The following is an 18,308-nucleotide window of genomic DNA, read 5'->3' on the forward strand; positions in this document are numbered from 1 at the left end:
ATTCAGTGAATACTTTTCAGACACTGCCTGGGGCACACAAGGTGCTCCATGCATTTCCCAGTTCAAACCGGTTGCTGGGGCACTCAGCCACAGCTCTGGTGCAAAACTGGACAAAGGGAAAGGGGTGTAAACACCCCCTCCCCAGGTCCACCCATAGGAGCGATCTTCGAGTTAGACATTCCATATCGACTGGAAGATGGAAGAAATCTCCCTTGTGGTCAAGGAGTGACCACCCTGTTCAAACAGGCACCAACTGCATCTTTGCCGGTCTGCATTTTCGAGGCTCCTGCTGGATCCCGAAGAATCTGCAACACAGGACACAAACTTCAAGACATGTCTGATGCTGATCTGCGCTCCCAGCAAACCTGAGACCTGTAGCGGACACGAGAGATGTGGGACCGGAACTCCTGGACATCCTGCATCTTTGCAACTGCACCTACTTCCCGAGGTATCCTGAAGTTGTGCATTGGGGTATTTGAAGCCCCTGCTCCGAGCACCTTTTGCACCGAAGCTCAAAGTCCTACACTCCACGAGTGTCCCGTGGGCCCGCTTTGCGCATTTCAGCTTGAGGCCCCTTTGCGGTTCCTAGTCTGTTGGCTAGCGAGCCCCCACAAAAGGCCATCTTTGATTTAGTGAGCTTTCCTGGTTGCTCCAGAGGAGTCCCTCAGACCTTGCTGGTCTGCACCAAAGCCAATCTTGTCATCTTGCGTGGATTGCTGTTGCCAAGGCTTGTTGGGTCCAATCCAGTTTCTGACACCGCAGTCAACTAGATCCTTCGTGGGACAGCTCGAATCCAGCTCCTGGTTGTCGTTGACACCTCCTGGACCTCGTGGCTGAAGAGTCAAGCTTCACCTCTTTCACCTGAAATCACCCGATATCGCCTGGCATCTTCCTTTTGCCATCCTGGTCACTGGCTAGTGACCCAGACTCTGTCTCCTCTGCTTTCAGGTTCTTCACATCTCCGATCCACCCAGACACTTTTCCTCTGGTCGCCTGCAGCATTTCTTCGCAGCTCTCCATTGGAATCGACGACAAAACCAGACACCAAAAGACACCTATGCACCCGGCTTCCCTGGGTGAGGTAATACGAATACTCCGGTGCTCCCGTGGGTCTTGACTCTCGAAGTGTCCTAGTCTAAAAGGGTTCCATCGTAGTTCATCTAGAAGTGCACTTAATCTTTAAAATTGTTACTTGTTGGTTCTCCATAGAAAGTCAATGGTGATCCGCGGCTGTGTTTAGACACTGCACGCCTCCCACTTTGGCCTCCTGCATCCTAACCTTAGGTGGTTATAGGTAGCCCCAGCGGTTATACATGCCCTAGGCATGCTTTCTAACTCTCACATGGTTCTTATACCACTATTTTGATATATGGTTTGTGAGGCCCCTAGGGCATAATGTATACTGTGCAACTTATCGTATGCTAATTAAGTTCCTTGTATTGTACTTTTCCCTCTGACTTCATAAAGAGTCAAGAGGGGTTGTGTTTAGAATAAATACATATATATTTGATATATACCTTGTGTGGTGTGCTTTCATTTGATCATTCAAGAGATTATAATTGGTAAAACAACTAGCTTATCTCGCCTCTAAGTCTTAGCCTGAAGGCTCCTCTCCAAAGCTACCACTAGGATAGCTTTCTATAACGTTGACTTTACAACCTACCATTAATAAGGGTCGTTTGGACCGGTGCAAGGTGCCCACTAGAATAGTGGACATCATATACCAGGCCAACTTCTCACAATCTCCACCCCTCCCGCAGTGGGGCTAGGGTTTATTACCACCACTCCCATGTATGCACACCATCTTGCCCCTTAATGCAGTGGGTTGACGCAACCTGGAGCGAGGGCCTTGCCAACTGGCACCATCCCAGTGGTGACCCACCCCATCATCTCAACAAGCATTAAAATAGGTACACCTGCCCTGGAGACACATAACCCCCCGACTGAGCATCTCATACTGACCATACATTATGCACCTCTACATCTTAGTAGCTAACAGTCTGGGTTGTTCCTTCCATAATGCAGTAGCAAGAATACATGTTTGGGCATTACTTTAAATGAGGTACTTTTCATAGCTGATAAGTTGTAATGCATTGCAATCACAGCCTCTAAAAGGCATCACAGGTAAAATCACAGGATAAAGCCTTTATAGCCAGACACCCGAGCAGGAATGTCTGGCAACATAACCCCACTTGGCTAATGAGTCCACCTTACACAGGTACTTCACATTACACGTGTGACTTACAGTCCCTCTAAAATAAATAACATTGGTAAATGCACTTATGGTGCAGTTTCACCTCTTCACCTCCAGGGGAGGCCCTTCTCCAGACATCACCAGTACAGCCTTTCACACATTGAGGCAATCCTTAAGGCACCCCCAGCTGTAGAGTTCCAGCCCAGGGGAAAAGTAATTGCTGGCTGAGCCCTTGTGGGGTTGTTTCTTTTAGGTCTCCATGAAACTTAGGGAGGGACGTTATCCCGTCGTGCTGGGGAGACTGCGTTGCTCCTGCAGCTTCCCCTGCACCTTATCACACCTGTGGCGGTGACCCAGTCCTGCTGGGGCCACCGTGAACCGGCAATAAGCTGTTTTCCCTTGCAGGCCAGTCCAGGCCTGCAAGGCATTATGCCGCAGCACTCCCCCGTCCTCCTTGTCACTTTGGGGCCTGGGGACGGGGTCCTGGGCCCCCCACAGGGACACCTTCACGGGGAGCGTGACGGCGCTCCCCAGCTTTTTTGGCGTTGTGGCCCGGAATTGGGATCCCGGGCCCCAGAGACATCGCTGCAGCGGAGCGACGGTGCTCCCCGCCCTCCAGTGACACCGGGGCCAAGGTGGGCTCCTGGCAGCCCGGTTGGGCCCCTTCACGGGGAGCGCAAATGTGCTCTCGACTTTTGTCTTCGTGGGGGCGCGATGGTGCTCCCCTGCCTCCATTTTCGGCAGGGCCAGGGCTGGCTCCTAGCACCCCACGGGGCATGTGCACGGGGAGCGCGATGACGCTCCCCAATTTAACTTCTAGTGGGGGCAGCCCCCGGGACCTGACCCACCCCGGGGGCATATCCAGGACCTGCGGTGGAGCTCCACACGATTTGTCATCGATCCTCTCAGAGGTCAAGGGTCTCCTACCTTCTGGGAGGCATATCTCAGCGCCCAGGCACCCGATTTTCATAATTGTGGTCTCTTTCTGCACCTGGTGGAGCTCCCCAGCCACTGTGAGCACTTTCTTTCGCCCTCCTGGTCTCCAGGGGGGTGTATTCAGCAGGGAGAGGTCTTCACTGGCTCCCTGCGTCATCCTCTTACCTGGCTCTTCTCCTGTGCCTCGCTTCTCCATGCGCAGAGGCCCAGGCTTCTGCTCACTGGTCCTGGTCTCCCCTTGTGGCGCAAGTTAGGGTCCTGGTCCAGTCTGGAGGTTCTTCCTTCCAGCTGCCCATGGTGCCAGGCTCCAGCACCAGTCGTCCTCCGCAGACCACAACCAAGAGAGCTCCTCTTCCTGTTCTTTTTAAAGAATGGGGAGGGGGCTGGCAGGAAGTCTCTGTTTGCCCTATCACACAGCGACACATCACCTCTCTGCATCTGCTCCCTCCTTCCTGCCCATGCCTCTGGGTTTGTACAAAATGGCTCCCCATCCTCATAGGAGAGTAATGGAGTGAAAACTGTAAAGCACACTGACTTTCCCTCAAATGTTTCTTCCTATTGTAGAAAGCCTATTCCATGTCACCACCTAGTTCTGCACAAGTTCTGCCACACCATTGAATTTGTAGCTGCTCCTGGGCTGCGCACGCCAGGAATCTCCCTTGCACAGCTCTTACCCTTGTGCACACGCATTTACACACGTGTCTGCATGTAACCTGCCCAGTGCCCCTTACTCTGGCTGCAGCGCAGCTACCTACTCGCGCCAGGGTGACACTGGTTAAATACACATGCCGTCCCTTTCATCATGAGTTCGCAGTGGGTGAGTCCCAACTTATGAGGCTCTCCCACAGTAAAAGCTCAACAAATAGGTGTTAAAAAAGCGAAAAATCCGGGTGGATCAGATGGTCAGAACCACCTTCTAACAACCACAAGAAAGAATTCATAACAAAGCTGAAAGCGGCCAAACAGCTAGACATATTTTTTCATATTTCCGACTGAGATCAGTGACTAAAGTGACTAATATGCTTATTGTTACCTAACTCTTTTTTTATCATCCTTAGAAGGATAAAAGGCTGAATGGGGTCTGCCAGGATTTAAGCCTGTGACCATAAAGCCAAAAACAGGCCGTAGTGGATTAATTAGTCCTTTAAACCACCAGACCCGGCAATAGCACCCAGCGTGTCTTAAGCGAAGAAAAGCACTTAGCTCTACTTACAGTGCATAATTGTAATTGTATTTATATATCACTTACTACCCCGATGAGGCGTTGAAGCCATTTACTGCAAGTAGCACACTACTCCAAAAACCAAGGTTAGTGGTTAATCAAGTTGTTATTGCAAACAGTCATATGCTCTCCAGAGATAAGTGTATGAATCTACACCAGTTAGTGACAGATTATATTAATACTCTAATATTATATGAATACCCTTATATTAACACTCTCCTGAACTGTATAGTAAACAGAGAGACACGCATTCTCAAACGAGAGATGCTCGGAGATTGACAAACACTCAGCAAAAGAGAACTATTCTGTTCCATTGTCAGAATCTGCAAAATGTAGTGGGGCAAGTCACAATTGCAATGGACATCCTATCCAGCCAATGTCCAAAGGTGGGTCACAAAACCAACCAATGCCTGACCGAAAGACCGTTTTCTGTATTCACGTGTGAGCAGTGGCATGTGTAGTGCTGATAATAGGCCTTGCCATATAACGGAAGCTGTAGGTAGCAATACCTAAAAAGGCAGGATCTTCACAGCCATCAGTTCACGGGGGAGAGATAAGGCTTCCTTCTACGTCACACAGGAGCCAGGAACAGCCTGCAACTCTCCTGAACTTTAAAACACCACAAACCAGGACCTGCAAAATGAGGCAGCAGGTGCCTACAGTTCGTCACGAAAAACGTAGGTACAAGAAGCCACGTCACTTTAGCAGCACTTTTGTACAGGGAAACAGTCAAGATATTCCAAATCAATATGCTCAGAGAGAGAAGGGCCTCTATAGGAAATGCCTCATTTGGTATGTTCAATCCCAGGTTTTTTGACTGATGGTGCTGGCTTTTCGACTCTGAGAATTCTTTGTAGAAGGTCATGAATTTGTTTGTGATTTGTGCAGGATGATTAAGATCGTCCTAAGTGCTGGTATGGGATGTTTGGACTCTGCTTGTTTAAGCTAGTGACCAACAGCCGGCCAGCCTTCTCGCCAAGCTCATCATGTCATTGTTCGTTCCTTCCGAGAGGCTTTTCCGCCAGAGAAGTATGTAGTGTGTTGAGATCCAGCTTCGCTTGTGTGAAGAGTTAGAAATGAGTTTTTGTGGGCCTTCAGTGATGTTGTGTCAGCGGGGTTTGGATCCTTTGTTCCCGTTGCTGCCTAGACTCAGAGCTTTCTCCGCTGCACAAGATTCCCTCATCAGTTGGCCCATATGTGTGCCTGACATGCAGCCCAGAGCACCTGTACGTGGTTTTGTAGTGTTTCTTTATCGTTCGGGGTCTTACATTTCTATATCATATCCTCCAATTGCATCTGGAGGCAATGATGATATGTCATCAAGGGACACAGACGAGTGAGTGACCCGACGTGACGTTGGTGATTATATTACAAGGCTGGAGATTGAGAGTCATTCACCCTAATGTGAGAAACAAGTCTATCCTCACTGCTGTTGCATGAGGATGGAGTAAAAGCTGTATTCCCTACTTCGGGGCTGCAAAGGGAGCCAGGGGTGCTGTAGGGAGTGATCCTGTAGTAAGTCCATTAGAGCCTTTTCTGTCCCTGCTGTTTGCCGTTTCTGGTGGGCCTGTGTGATTCAAGATTGTGGCCTGAGTTATATTCCAGTCTCCTTTGAGCAGAACTTTGATGTTGCCTGAATCCAAGCACAACCTGTGAAGCTGGGAGAAGAAAGTCCTTTTTGAGCAGTGGTGTGCATAAACACTGCCTACAATGATATGCTTTGATTGCATCTCCAGTGTGGCTAGGATGTATCTTCCTTCTTTGTTGGACCGTCCATGCAGTGGCCCGAGCAGCTAAGCGCTTGAGGATAAGGCTAGTCTGCTCCTGCCTTTCGTGGTGCGTGCCGGATGCACCTAGCACCTTGTCCGCCCAGTCGCTTGGCCGTTTTAATTATTCAACATAAGAGAGCTGGGTTTCCTGCAATTAAGCTGTGTCGGGGGAGTAGGTTTCGTTGGACATAACTATTTAAACCCTGGATGTCGAGAGGGCTTACTATAAGATCAACGGTAGGCATTTCCGGGTTAGGGTATTACAAATGAAGTATACAAGTCTTACATAATATCAAGTTGTTATCGTTGTCTAGTGGGTGTGAAGGTCCACGTGAACGGAGTAATTTGGCAGTGAATCACACCTATGTTGGATCTGGTAAAAAAATTGAACTTTATGTGCGGTGGTTTGGCTGTCCCAAATCCAAGTCTAAATGTCTATAAACTGATGCCAATTCAAGAGTAGTCAAGGGTCGTTGTGTGAATCATCTCTATCTGGCTTCAGGGAAAATCTTGATTTGTGCCTGTCTTTTGGAAGAATTTTTGTTTTGTTTTGGAAGCGTTTCGTTTGTGCTGGTTAGAGAGAAGAGGGTAACGGGAGTCCTGACCATCGGTAATTACATGTTGGGTCTATGTTTCCCATATGGGCCCAGGCTATCACAAAATGGTTGATAGTGATAGTGATGAGATTTATATAGCATTCAGCTACTCAATAGTGTCTCGGCGCTGTACGGTCAAAGTGAAAAACAGAAGAAGTTGACAATTACTGTGAAAGAGCCAGGTCTTGAGCTTTTTCTTAAAAACAGCTTCAGCCTTAGTTTGACGCAAGTCTAAAGGGAACTTCTTCCACCCAACCGGGCCCAAGAAAGAGAAGGAGCAAGCACCTGCTGTAGCCAGGTGAACTCTAGGAATGTTGGCCAGATAATTATTCGATGAATGCAGCACTCTGGCGGGGCTTTAGAAGACCTTCCTGGCAGAGAGATAATCAGGTCTTGACTGATGCGTTAAGAGAGCAGATTTAAAAAGAATATGTTTTTCAATGGGGAGCCAGTGCAGATTGCACAAATGCCTGGAGATGTGTTAACGTCTTGGGAGATCAAGAACCAAGTGAGCTGCAGCATTCTGAGTAGTCTGAAGTCTATTCAAAAGATACTTTGGCAGGCCTGCATATAATGAAATGGCGTAGTCCAGTCTGGACATAACCAGGGCCAATACCACAGTGATCCTAGTAGGAAATGTGAGGAAGTGCAAAGATTGTTTTGCCATGCATAGGATGCCAAAACACACCAACGACAAAGAGGATTTGATTGTGGAATGAACTTTTATCATCAAATTTAAACCCTGAATATTTTACAGAATCTGCTTGGGAGTCTGGTGGGGGAAAGCCTATAGGCCAGTGGTATCCAAGATTAAAGCAAAGATATGTGCAAAGTAAAGCACCTCCATCTTCTCAGTCTTACACTTCAAAGGGTTTTGAGTCATCCATTGACAGACAGCTGAGAGACAGAATTTGAATGGCATCTGTATCGATAGGCACCCCTTTTCTAAAAGCAATGATGATCTAGGTGTCATCTGCGTAAGAAATCATCTTAACCCCAAATGATTCCACCACCTTGGCTAGGGGGGACATATAGATATTGATCATAGAGGGGCTAGGTGCTGAGCACTGAAGGACTCCAACTGAATCTCTTCGACGGGGGGAGGAATAAGGAAGTAGCCAGACCTCTTGACTCCTATCCTCAAGGACTTCAACCATTTCCAGGCACTATCTCTAATGCCTATCTCAAGGAAGATTGCAAGTAGCCTGGCATGTGGGGCTGTGTCAAATGCTGCCGACAGGTCCAACAATACCAAGACTGCCCTGCCATCAGCATCATCGGTACTTCTTATAAGATCTAGTGCTATGCCTAGGTCTGAACCCTGATTTTCTCAGATGATGAAGCCTATTGAGCTCTAAATAATTAGAGAGCTGATAAATCATAATTCTTTCAGCTAACTTAGTAGGCGGAGGAGGGAGGGAGATAGGCCAATAATTGCCTGGAACATCCGGATCCACACTTTTTAGTAGAGGGACGATTTTGGCTCTCTTCGAGCATAAAGGAACTGTAGCAGTGGCTAAAGACTTGTTGAGCACTCCATTCAGAGTGGGGTTGAATAACATCAACACCTAATGCTAAGATGAAAGGGAGACACGGACCTTTCGGAGAACCAGATTTCAGATCGCAGTCCTAAAGTCTTCCAAGGAGATGGCGCTGAACTTGGAAAAGCCACAAGTGGTAGGAGTAACAATCTGAGCTGAGCTACCAGCGTCCGCATCCAGGTACAAAACTGCAGGGAGGCTGTTTTGTATATCTTGTTATAAAAGAATCGTGCAAGTTGCTCACACCATCTGCCAATGGGACCTTGCCTCTTTTGCGCGCTTCAGGGTTTGTAAAATATTTCACGATCTTAAAGATTTCTTTAGGTTTATTTGCTGCTTTTTCAAAACATCCCTCATAATACTCCTTCTTTGTGGAGATTATCATGGTCACATATTTATTCAAGGCTCTTTTATATCATTCTTTTGATTCTGAGCTATAGTTTTTTTCCATACCTGTTCCGCCATTTTACATAGTTTTTCTCTTGGTTAAGGGTTTCATAAAACCAGGATTAAGAGATATTTTTCCTGCTGAAAATCACGATTGGGGACAGGAGCAAGTTTCTACACTGAGAAAGTCATATTCTGTCATTACGGAGTCAATGGGGTCAAAAAAGGGATGGAATATTATTTACCAAAGCCGCCCGGCTATTGTCACATGTAATTTTGGAGAAAGGACGGGACAGGTGGGGCTTTACACAACTACCCTGATGGGAAGTAGACCAGTTAAACTGGATCCAGTAATGATCTGTCCAAACTAAAGGGATAGGGTCCGGCATGGATAGATCAAAATTATAGAACAATAAGTCAATTATGTGTCTCCCTCCATGAGTGGGCTTTGCAACCCATTGAAAAAGTCCCAGAGGAGACCTAATGCCTTATAGAGTGGAGGTGGCGTTGTTGGACGCTAAATCCCAAAGAATATAAAAAATATCCAAGAATAATGCATTGGGTGTACCGTATCAAGACCTGAGAGACAGTTTCATTAAATACGTTCAAAAAGGGCCTTCCTTCTCCAGCACTTCAGAAAGGCGAATATTACCTCTACGACTGATCGAGCGAGATACAGAAGATTTTGTGTGTACCTCATTCAGATCAATCACCCCCATAACAAAGTAATATATTAATTTTGATTGCTGTGTATTAACCAAAACACACACATTACATGTGGGAAATGCTTTGCACTAACAGGTTTGATTACCATATTAATTAGTGATGTAAAACGCATGTTTAATCTAGTTTCTGCATTTAAGTGGTGTAATAATGCATGTCTGTGTTAAAATGTGTATTGTGCATTTGCATGTTGCTTTTCTGCTTTATTTTTAATGGCTTGCAGTGTGATGCTTTTCTGGTAGGTAACAGTTTTAAAGGGTAAATATTAGCACTGGTGGTTGGGGGGACAGAAAACACATATATTCTGTGTATTTACATTTTCTTTTTCTGTTTATCGTAGTTTTGGTGGGTTGCCAATTCCAAAATGGCTTCGTTTTTCCCGGTTCTGCGCAGTACAAAAAGATTAAATCATTTTGCTGAAAGAAAGTCCCCCATGCTCTGTCTTCACTGAGAACACTTTGCAACCTCAGCTAACTATGATTCGAGGCCACTTGATATGAATGCTGGTGAAGTGGCTGTGGGCCAAAGTGATAACCACGAGAACAGCTGAATGTCTGCCAAGGACAAAAGCATAGTGCCTTTCAAAAATGACCACATGGAAACAGCTGAATGACTGAAAATGAACATTTAAAAAGGCCTGATGAGGAAAACAGGAACTGTCGAACGTGTATTTATCAGTTTGCAAACAAAGTTGTTCATGGACATCCTGGAAGTTAAGAAATGCATGGACAGTCGAATTTGTATCTGTCAGCTTTTTAATCAGCAAGTTATTCATGGACATCCTGAAAATTAACAAATACATTGTCTATTAACGAACATCCTGAAAGCTAATAATTGCAATGTCATGACCAATCAGAGAAAGGAAAACGACAAGGCTTGAAACATTTGAGGGTAGAGAGCCAGAAAAAACAGTATAAATATCAGAGCAAAATTGGGGTTTAATGTCATTGGAGCTGATCGCAGAGGGAGATGCTCTTTGCACTGCAGCTGTTTGCAGAGATGCTGGGAGCCTGAAACTGTGCCAGACTGCTCACTGATAAACCCCTGTAGGTTGGAGATTTGTTGCAGGACACTAAGCCTCGGTGAGAGATTGCGTCCGAGGAGGCTTGGGTTAGTAAGTATAGTTGGGGTTTTAGACATGCTGGTTAGGCAGGTTTTAGTGTAAAAATCTTTAGAATGAAATGCATGTTTAACTATGGTTTCTCAGATCTTTTCATGCAGAATTTTACTTTCAGTTGCATTGACCAAGGTTTGATGTTTATTTTAGAGAACAATGGAATTAATGTGAACCTGATATTTCTAGGTGAATGCTGCACCAGATTACTTGGTAGCAGATTAAAGGTTATTATTTACTAGTTTGGTGATTAGTAATGGTTATTTTTACTAGCTTAGTGTATATAGAACCCCTATATTCAAAGGTTGATGTATATAGAGTTTGATGTACAGAATTATGACTAACATCTGTTGAGTTTGTATTATGTTATATGTAGTCCTGAAAAGGCTTCCAAGTGTTGCGTGAAGCTAGTGCCTCTGTCTGCAGGCAAAAGAAGTGTGGCAAGTGAAGTCGCACAGTGCATTGGTCTTTTTCAAAAAAGAAGTATCGTTGTATACTGCGGTGGTATTGTCGCATATCACTGTTTAGGGACATTAGGTGTGAAAGGATAAATGTATAGTGAGGACAGTCTATGAAATCTTAGCCTTCAAGCACAGGGATCATTGCGTATCCTGATTAAAACTTACTGCTGGGAGAGTAGTAGGACTTAACCCGAGCTTGATAGAAGGGTAAAGGAGTGGCGTCTACTTTACTAACGAAAGAGGAATTCTGTGGTGGGCTAGAGGTAAGCGCTGCCTACTGGAGATTCAGAGTTCGTGTATATATGAATAGGGATTTCTGTATGAACGTGTGTTAATTAAATTGCAATACGCGTTCTGGTGAAACTCTGGGATTGTCTCTAAGGAGGTGAAAAAGATCTCTGTATGTGCTTTCCTAGAGAAACATGTTCGTTATTGCCTGATAGAAGGGTAAGGTAGAGGGTAGTGCTACTTTATCAACGAATCTAAAATTCTGTGGAGGTTAGCGTCGTCTACTCCAGTTACAGAATACTTGTGTGATTGAGAAATTCTATCACTTTATTAGTGAAACAGGCAAATGGTATTGTTTTCTGTAAGTTACTAACTGATTTTGTAAAATATCTTGTAAATACGGCTTCTTGAAAAATCCTGTAAAGGAGGGGTCAGTCAGCGCTGCAGAAGCCGGAGCGCTGGTGACGTCAAAAGTGTCGCAAAGGAATTGGTCCTTGTGACCAAGACAGAGTAAGGGCTGATTGGTGCATCAGCGAAAGCAGAAAAGTAATTGGTTAAGCACTAAGAAGACGTATCTTGTTCTAATTGGTACGCTAGTGTAAACCATGCTGTGATGGGCTGGTGTTACAGAGCAGCAACAGAAGAGTGCGCAATCTTTTGAAAGACAGGAAATTAACGGAAAAATATAATATATTGGTAAAGAGAGGAAAGTTTCACTGTTTGGAAAGGTAAAAAGATTGTTTGTGAAAGACAAGCCTGTAGTAAAACAGGAGTAGAGACTAGTCCCTCCCCTGAGAACGCCTATATCTCATATGGTAATGAAGTATGGTTGGCACACTTGCTTGTGGGTCGAGAATTGGGTGCAATAAACGGAAGGTGATGGTGAGCTTGCATTTCCTCCAGAAGGTTCTTTTAACATAAAGGTTTTGCAGCATTTGGGTGAAACAATAGTGAAACTTAAGCCTAAATATAGATGGTTTGAATAAATATCAGAATAAGAATATTGAGGACAAAATATGTAGATGGGAGCAGGTAGATGTACCAAATGATTTGTTTCCTGTCAGGAATATGGGAGGATCTACAGGAGATAAAAAGAAAGAGGAACAGAAGCATGTTCAAATTTTAGACTGTAGACACAGTGACACAAAAGATGAATTGCTAGATGACATTCTGGATAACAGATCACCTTCATATCTAGGGGAGTCTGCAACAGTGGTGCCAGAGGTACCGCCAGCCGAAATTACAAAAGTTTTCCAAACTGTTCCAGTCCCCATAGAGAGTAATGCAATAAATAAACAGGAACCTGTTCAAATTAATAGTACAGTAACAAAGTCAGAACTCCTTTCAATGAGTAGTTGGCAAGAACGACAAGTGATAAATAGGTCAAATAATAAAGAAGAAGAAAATTAATTAGATACAATGACAGATCTGAGAAAAACTCTGACTTACGCGAATGGAACTGAGATACTAGCTGAAAAACAGACTGGATGGTTGCAGGGAACGGAACCTAGAGAAAGATTAAACAAAGTCTCTTTGGGTCTGACAAATGAGGAGTTGGGAGAGTGGGTACAAAGTGGCTATAGAAAAGATGCAGAATGCCAACAGATAGATATTGCAGAATTAAAGGTAGACATGGAAGAATTACATTCTGGAAAGGTAAGTATTAACAGATTAAAATGTTACCAGGATGAAGACATACTCTTTATGAGTAAAAACATTGCCTGGAAAAATTAAAATTTGCAGGAAAATCTTGAAGAAGCTACCAGTGAGACTGGAGTAGATATTTCCAAATGTGGGGATTTGCAAAAACCATATAGATCAAACTTCACAGAGAAAGGCATAGAAAATTTAAACAAAGCTGGAAGAAAAGTTAAAATTAAAGAATTGCTGAGAAAAAGAAAGAAAGTTGAAAAATAGAGAAGCAGGTGGAGAAAGAAGAAAAAACGAATAGCTGATAGGGGATCATTAGCAGTTCCTGCTGCTCACAAACGTGAAACTGACTACATTACCAGAGGGAATTGGTTTGCAGATGAATTTGCAAAATATTGCACAAAACAAGATTGTTCTTTGAATCAGACATGGGTGAAGAAAGACACTTTTTCCCAATATCACATGCTTACTAACATAGTAGAAACATGGGAAGAAGTGAGGAAAGTGCAGGATCAGGCAAGTGATGAGGAAAAGGTAACATGGGTAAGAGAAGGTTGCACAGAAAAAGAAGAGAATGATGTTTGGGCCTACCAAAATGAAAGAGCTGTTATGCCCAACAGCATGTTTGCCCATTTTGCACACATGTATTATGGACAGGCACACACAGATAGGGAAACTGATCTTGCCAACAAAGTTATCAGTCTGATTTGTGAAATACTGAGCACTAAAAAGAAACTGCATTGTGCCTGTTGTCCAGAAGTTTCTGGAGTTGGTGAACAGGTGATTGGTACAATGAAAATCAAATTAGCAAAAATGTATGACTCCACTGTCTTGAATTGGCTGTATGCTTTGCCCCTAGTTCTATTGACCATGAGAAATACAAATGATAGAAGGACAGATTTAAATCTGTACAAGGTACTAATGGGACAAGCAATGAGAAAGGCACATATACCTGATCAACAAGACAGGCCACTGAGGAATACACTGCAGATTTTGGATACATATTCAGAATCAGGTGCTAAGCAACCAGAAGCTGGTAACACAAGAGAAACAGACTGTACAACTGGTGATTTAAGACCAACAGACTGTGAGAGTGTACAGCATGGTGTAAGACTTAATGATTTTTCACCTGACAACGATTTAGAAAGTACTACAGAACTAAGACAACAGACACCGAGACCAAATCTGAAGTACAAGTCACTGAAATGGACATATATGTCACTTCCTGAAATACACGAGGAATCGGATAGCCAGGACAGTCTGAGAGTGACTATACAAGAGGTGGTCAAAGAAGAAGAAAATTCAGAAATACTGAGAGTTATCTTATCTGACACTAGAGGAGGCAAGGATGATCAGGAAAATCCAAACAAAAACGGTGAACCTATAGATAGGGATGATTTACACATGAATTCAGGGATTACTTGAAGTGACCATAACAGTATTACAGAAAACAATTCTGGGTTTAGCACACAAGACGAAGATGATTTTTTTTTTGATGAACCATTTCCAAGTAGTTAAAATAAAAGAAGGGGCAAAGGACTGAAAGTCATTCAAGTGTGGAAACACACTATGTACAGACAGTACATATTTAGAAGATTAGATTTATAGGATAACTTAGATACCATAGTAAATATAACATGTTTTGCTTTAGGTATAAGATGTGTTTATGTTGTATCATTTTTCTAATGAGACTGTTAACAATGTACCAATAGTTGCCACCAGTAGATAGAATTGCACTTCATAAGGATAAGTACATTTTAGATTTAGAACTAAAGATAACATTTTTTTCGAGAACAAGGTAAATGAGAAAGAATTTGCTGAACTAACAAAAATTATTGAGAAGAAGTGTCTGATCGAATAAAATTTAGTGGAAAATATGGGTGTTTTGGGGTTTTTGGTGATGATTTACAAATTGTTCAAGGTATTCAGGATTTGTGATCATCAAAGGATGGAATTGATGGAGCGAGATACAGAAGATTTTGTGTGTACCTCATTCAGATCAATCACCCCCATAACAAAGTAATATATTAATTTTGATTGCTGTGTATTAACCAAAACACACACAATACATGTGGGAAATGCTTTGCACTAACAGGTTTGATTACCATATTAATTAGTGATGTAAAACGCATGTTTAATCTAGTTTCTGCATTTAAGTGGTGTAATAATGCATGCCTGTTATAATGTGCATTTGCATGTTGCTTTTCTGCTTTATTTTTAAAGGCTTGGAGTGTGATGCTTTTCTGCTAGGTAACAGTTTTAAAGGGTAAATATTAGCACTGGTGGTTGGGGGAACAGAATACACATATATTCTGTGTATTTACATTTTCTTTTTCTGTTTATCGTAGTTTTGGTGGGTTGCCAATTCCAAAATGGCTTCGTTTTTCCCGGTTCTGCGCAGTACAAAAAGCTTAAATAATTTTGCTGAAAGAAACTCGTCCATGCTCTGTCTTCTCTGAGAACACTTTGCAACCTCAGCTAACTATGATTCGAGGCCACTTGATATGAATGCTGGTGAAGTGGCTGTGGGCCAAAGTGATAACCATGAGAACAGCTGAATGTCTGCCAAGGACAAAAGCATTGTGCCTTTCAAAAATGACCACATGGAAACAGCTGAATCACTGAAAATGAACATTTAAAAAGGCCTGATGAGGAAAACAGGAACTGTCGAACGTGTATTTATCAGTTTGCAAACAAAGTTGTTCATTGACATCCTGGAAGTTAAGAAATGCATGGACAGTCGAATTTGTATCTGTCAGCTTTTTAATCAGCAAGTTATTCATGGACATCCTGAAAATTAACAAATACATTGTCGATTAACGAACATCCTGAAAGCTAATAGTTGCAATGTCATGACCAATCAGAGAGAGGAAAACGACAAGGCTTGAAACATTTGAGGGTAGAGAGCCAGAAAAAACAGTATAAATATCAGAGCAAAATTGGGGTTTAATGTCATTGGAGCTGATCGCAGAGGGAGATGCTATTTGCACTGCAGCTGTCTGCAGAGATGCTGGGAGCCTGAAACTATGCCAGACTGCTCACTGATAAACCCCTGTAGGTTGGAGATTTGTTGCAGGATACTAAGCCTCGGTGAGTGATTGCATCCGAGGAGGCTTGGGTTAGTAAGTATAGTTGGGGTTTTAGAGATGCTGGGTAGGCAGGTTGGAGTGTGATGCTTTTCTGCTAGGTAACAGTTTTAAAGGGTAAATATTAGCACTGGTGGTTGGGGGAACAGAATACACATATATTCTGTGTATTTACATTTTCTTTTTCTGTTTATCGTAGTTTTGGTGGGTTGCCAATTCCAAAATGGCTTCGTTTTTCCCGGTTCTGCGCAGTACAAAAAGCTTAAATCATTTTGCTGAAAGAAACTCGTCCATGCTCTGTCTTCTCTGAGAACACTTTGCAACCTCAGCTAACTATGATTCGAGGCCACTTGATATGAATACTGGTGAAGTGGCTGTGGGCCAAAGTGATAACCATGAGAACAGCTGAATGTCTGCCAAGGACAAAAGCATAGTGCCTTTCAAAAATGACCACATGGAAACAGCTGAATCACTGAAAATGAACATTTAAAAAGGCCTGATGAGGAAAACAGGAACTGTCGAACGTGTATTCATCAGTTTGCAAACAAAGTTGTTCATTGACATCCTGGAAGTTAACAAATGCATGGACAGTCGAATTTGTATCTGTCAGCTTTTTAATCAGCAAGTTATTCATGGACATCCTGAAAATTAACAAATACATTGTCGATTAACGAACATCCTGAAAGCTAATAATTGCAATGTCATGACCAATCAGAGAGAGGAAAACGACAAGGCTTGAAACATTTGAGGGTAGAGAGCCAGAAAAAACAGTATAATTATCAGAGCAAAATTGGGGTTTAATGTCATTGGAGCTGATCGCAGAGGGAGATGCTATTTGCACTGCAGCTGTTTGCAGAGATGCTGGGAGCCTGAAACTATGCCAGACTGCTCACTGATAAACCCCTGTAGGTTGGAGATTTGTTGCAGGATACTAAGCCTCGGTGAGAGATTGCGTCCGAGGAGGCTTGGGTTAGTAAGTATAGTTGGGGTTTTAGAGATGCTGGGTAGGCAGGTTTTAGTGTAAAAATCTTTAGAATGAAATGCATGTTTAACTATGGTTTCTCAGATCTTTTCATGCAGAATTTCACTTTCAGTTGCATTGACCAAGGTTTGATGTTTATTTTAGAGAACAATGGAATTAATGTGAACCTGAATTTTCTCTTCATGTCTTTCATTAAACAGTTTTACTTGATTTATTGACTGAATAAATAGCAATGCTCAGTGAGAATTAACAATGATAGAATAAATGCAAATTTTCTTTTATGAAAATTAATTGCCATAAAATCTTTTAAATGATTTCAGGTGTTTGTGATTCTTTAGAGTCAATTATTTATGCAAATCAATGTATTGTTGTAGTGAGGTTAAGCTGGTCTTGACAATCACCATCAACTTGCTCAACTAATAGGTCCATCGACCTAATTGGCGGGGTACATTGATGCATAGATTAGTTTAGTAGGATTATTGATGAAAACAAATGTTGGTGTTAAAAATCTGTGCTTAGAGGTATCCCGTCATAGGAAAGAATACACTCAACCCATTTTGTATATATATATATTTGCAAGGGTCTGGGGTAAAGTGTGTGTGTGAGACTAGGTGTGCTGTACTTCGGTGTTATGGGCCCCAACGGAGTGACCTGGACCCTGGGTTGGTGATATTTCTGGGTGAACGCTGCACCAATCCTCTAAAACGGTCACCCTGCATTGGATATTTCAAAGTTCTGAGCCCCAGTTGATCCATCCACGCCTCCAGATCCACGATCCTCCCATCTGCATGTGCCAGGTGTCACTGTAAGGAAGGGGATGTCTGAACAGAGACTTTTTTTTTTCAGAACAAAATTTTTATTGTGCTGTTGAAAAGGTACATGGTATGTACAGCGCCCCGGAAACCGGAGGAGCTGTGAGCATGAAAGTAATAATTACATTGCAGGCAATTCAAACAACTGTTTAAGTGGGAGTAACTGCCCTACGTCCCCCCTCCCCTCTCCCCCCTCCCCCCATTCTCCCCACCCGAAGCCCCCCTCCCACCCCCTGCACAGCTACTAGATAGTCCGTATGAACAGAGACTTTTAAGCTCCACACCAACAGGTTACAGATGTCTTAACAATGTTAATCTATGCAAGAATCGTCTTGAGGTCATGGTAGAAATTGAGGCCAATGGCTGTTGCAGCTGCTGATCTGTCACCACCTTGGAAAAAAGGATTTGGCATATGCCTTTAACCCCTGGTTTAGGCATAGTCCTTCAAGGTGCAAGGAGATGAGCCAACAGTTTAACTTGAAATGCTGTGTTTCAGTAAGTCAAATTGTGAGCAAACTGAAGGACATCGGGCCCAGGCATGCTTGATAGCGAACCTGAAATGGATGATGCCTCTGTCTTTAAGTGGGACTCAATTCCTCCAGGGGGC

General features: G+C 43.3%; 1 protein-coding gene across 2 annotated transcripts in view; it reads left to right on the plus strand.

Moving 5' to 3' along the window:
* LOC144813769 (uncharacterized) overlaps positions 1 to 17,179 on the plus strand; it is an 84,215-nt gene extending 67,036 nt beyond the window's left edge. For both annotated transcript variants that reach the window (XM_078674051.1, XM_078674050.1), the window contains exon 6: positions 9,709 to 17,179. In XM_078674051.1, coding sequence (XP_078530177.1) covers positions 13,284 to 14,246 — 963 coding nt within the window. In that variant the 5' untranslated portion in view covers positions 9,709 to 13,283 and the 3' untranslated portion in view covers positions 14,247 to 17,179. The remainder of the gene's footprint in view (positions 1 to 9,708) is intronic.
* The last annotated feature ends 1,129 nt before the right edge of the window (positions 17,180 to 18,308 follow it).

The sequence above is a fragment of the Lissotriton helveticus genome, chromosome 1_1 (genome assembly GCF_964261635.1).
Source record: "Lissotriton helveticus chromosome 1_1, aLisHel1.1, whole genome shotgun sequence".
NCBI classification, from domain to species: Eukaryota; Metazoa; Chordata; class Amphibia; order Caudata; family Salamandridae; genus Lissotriton; species Lissotriton helveticus.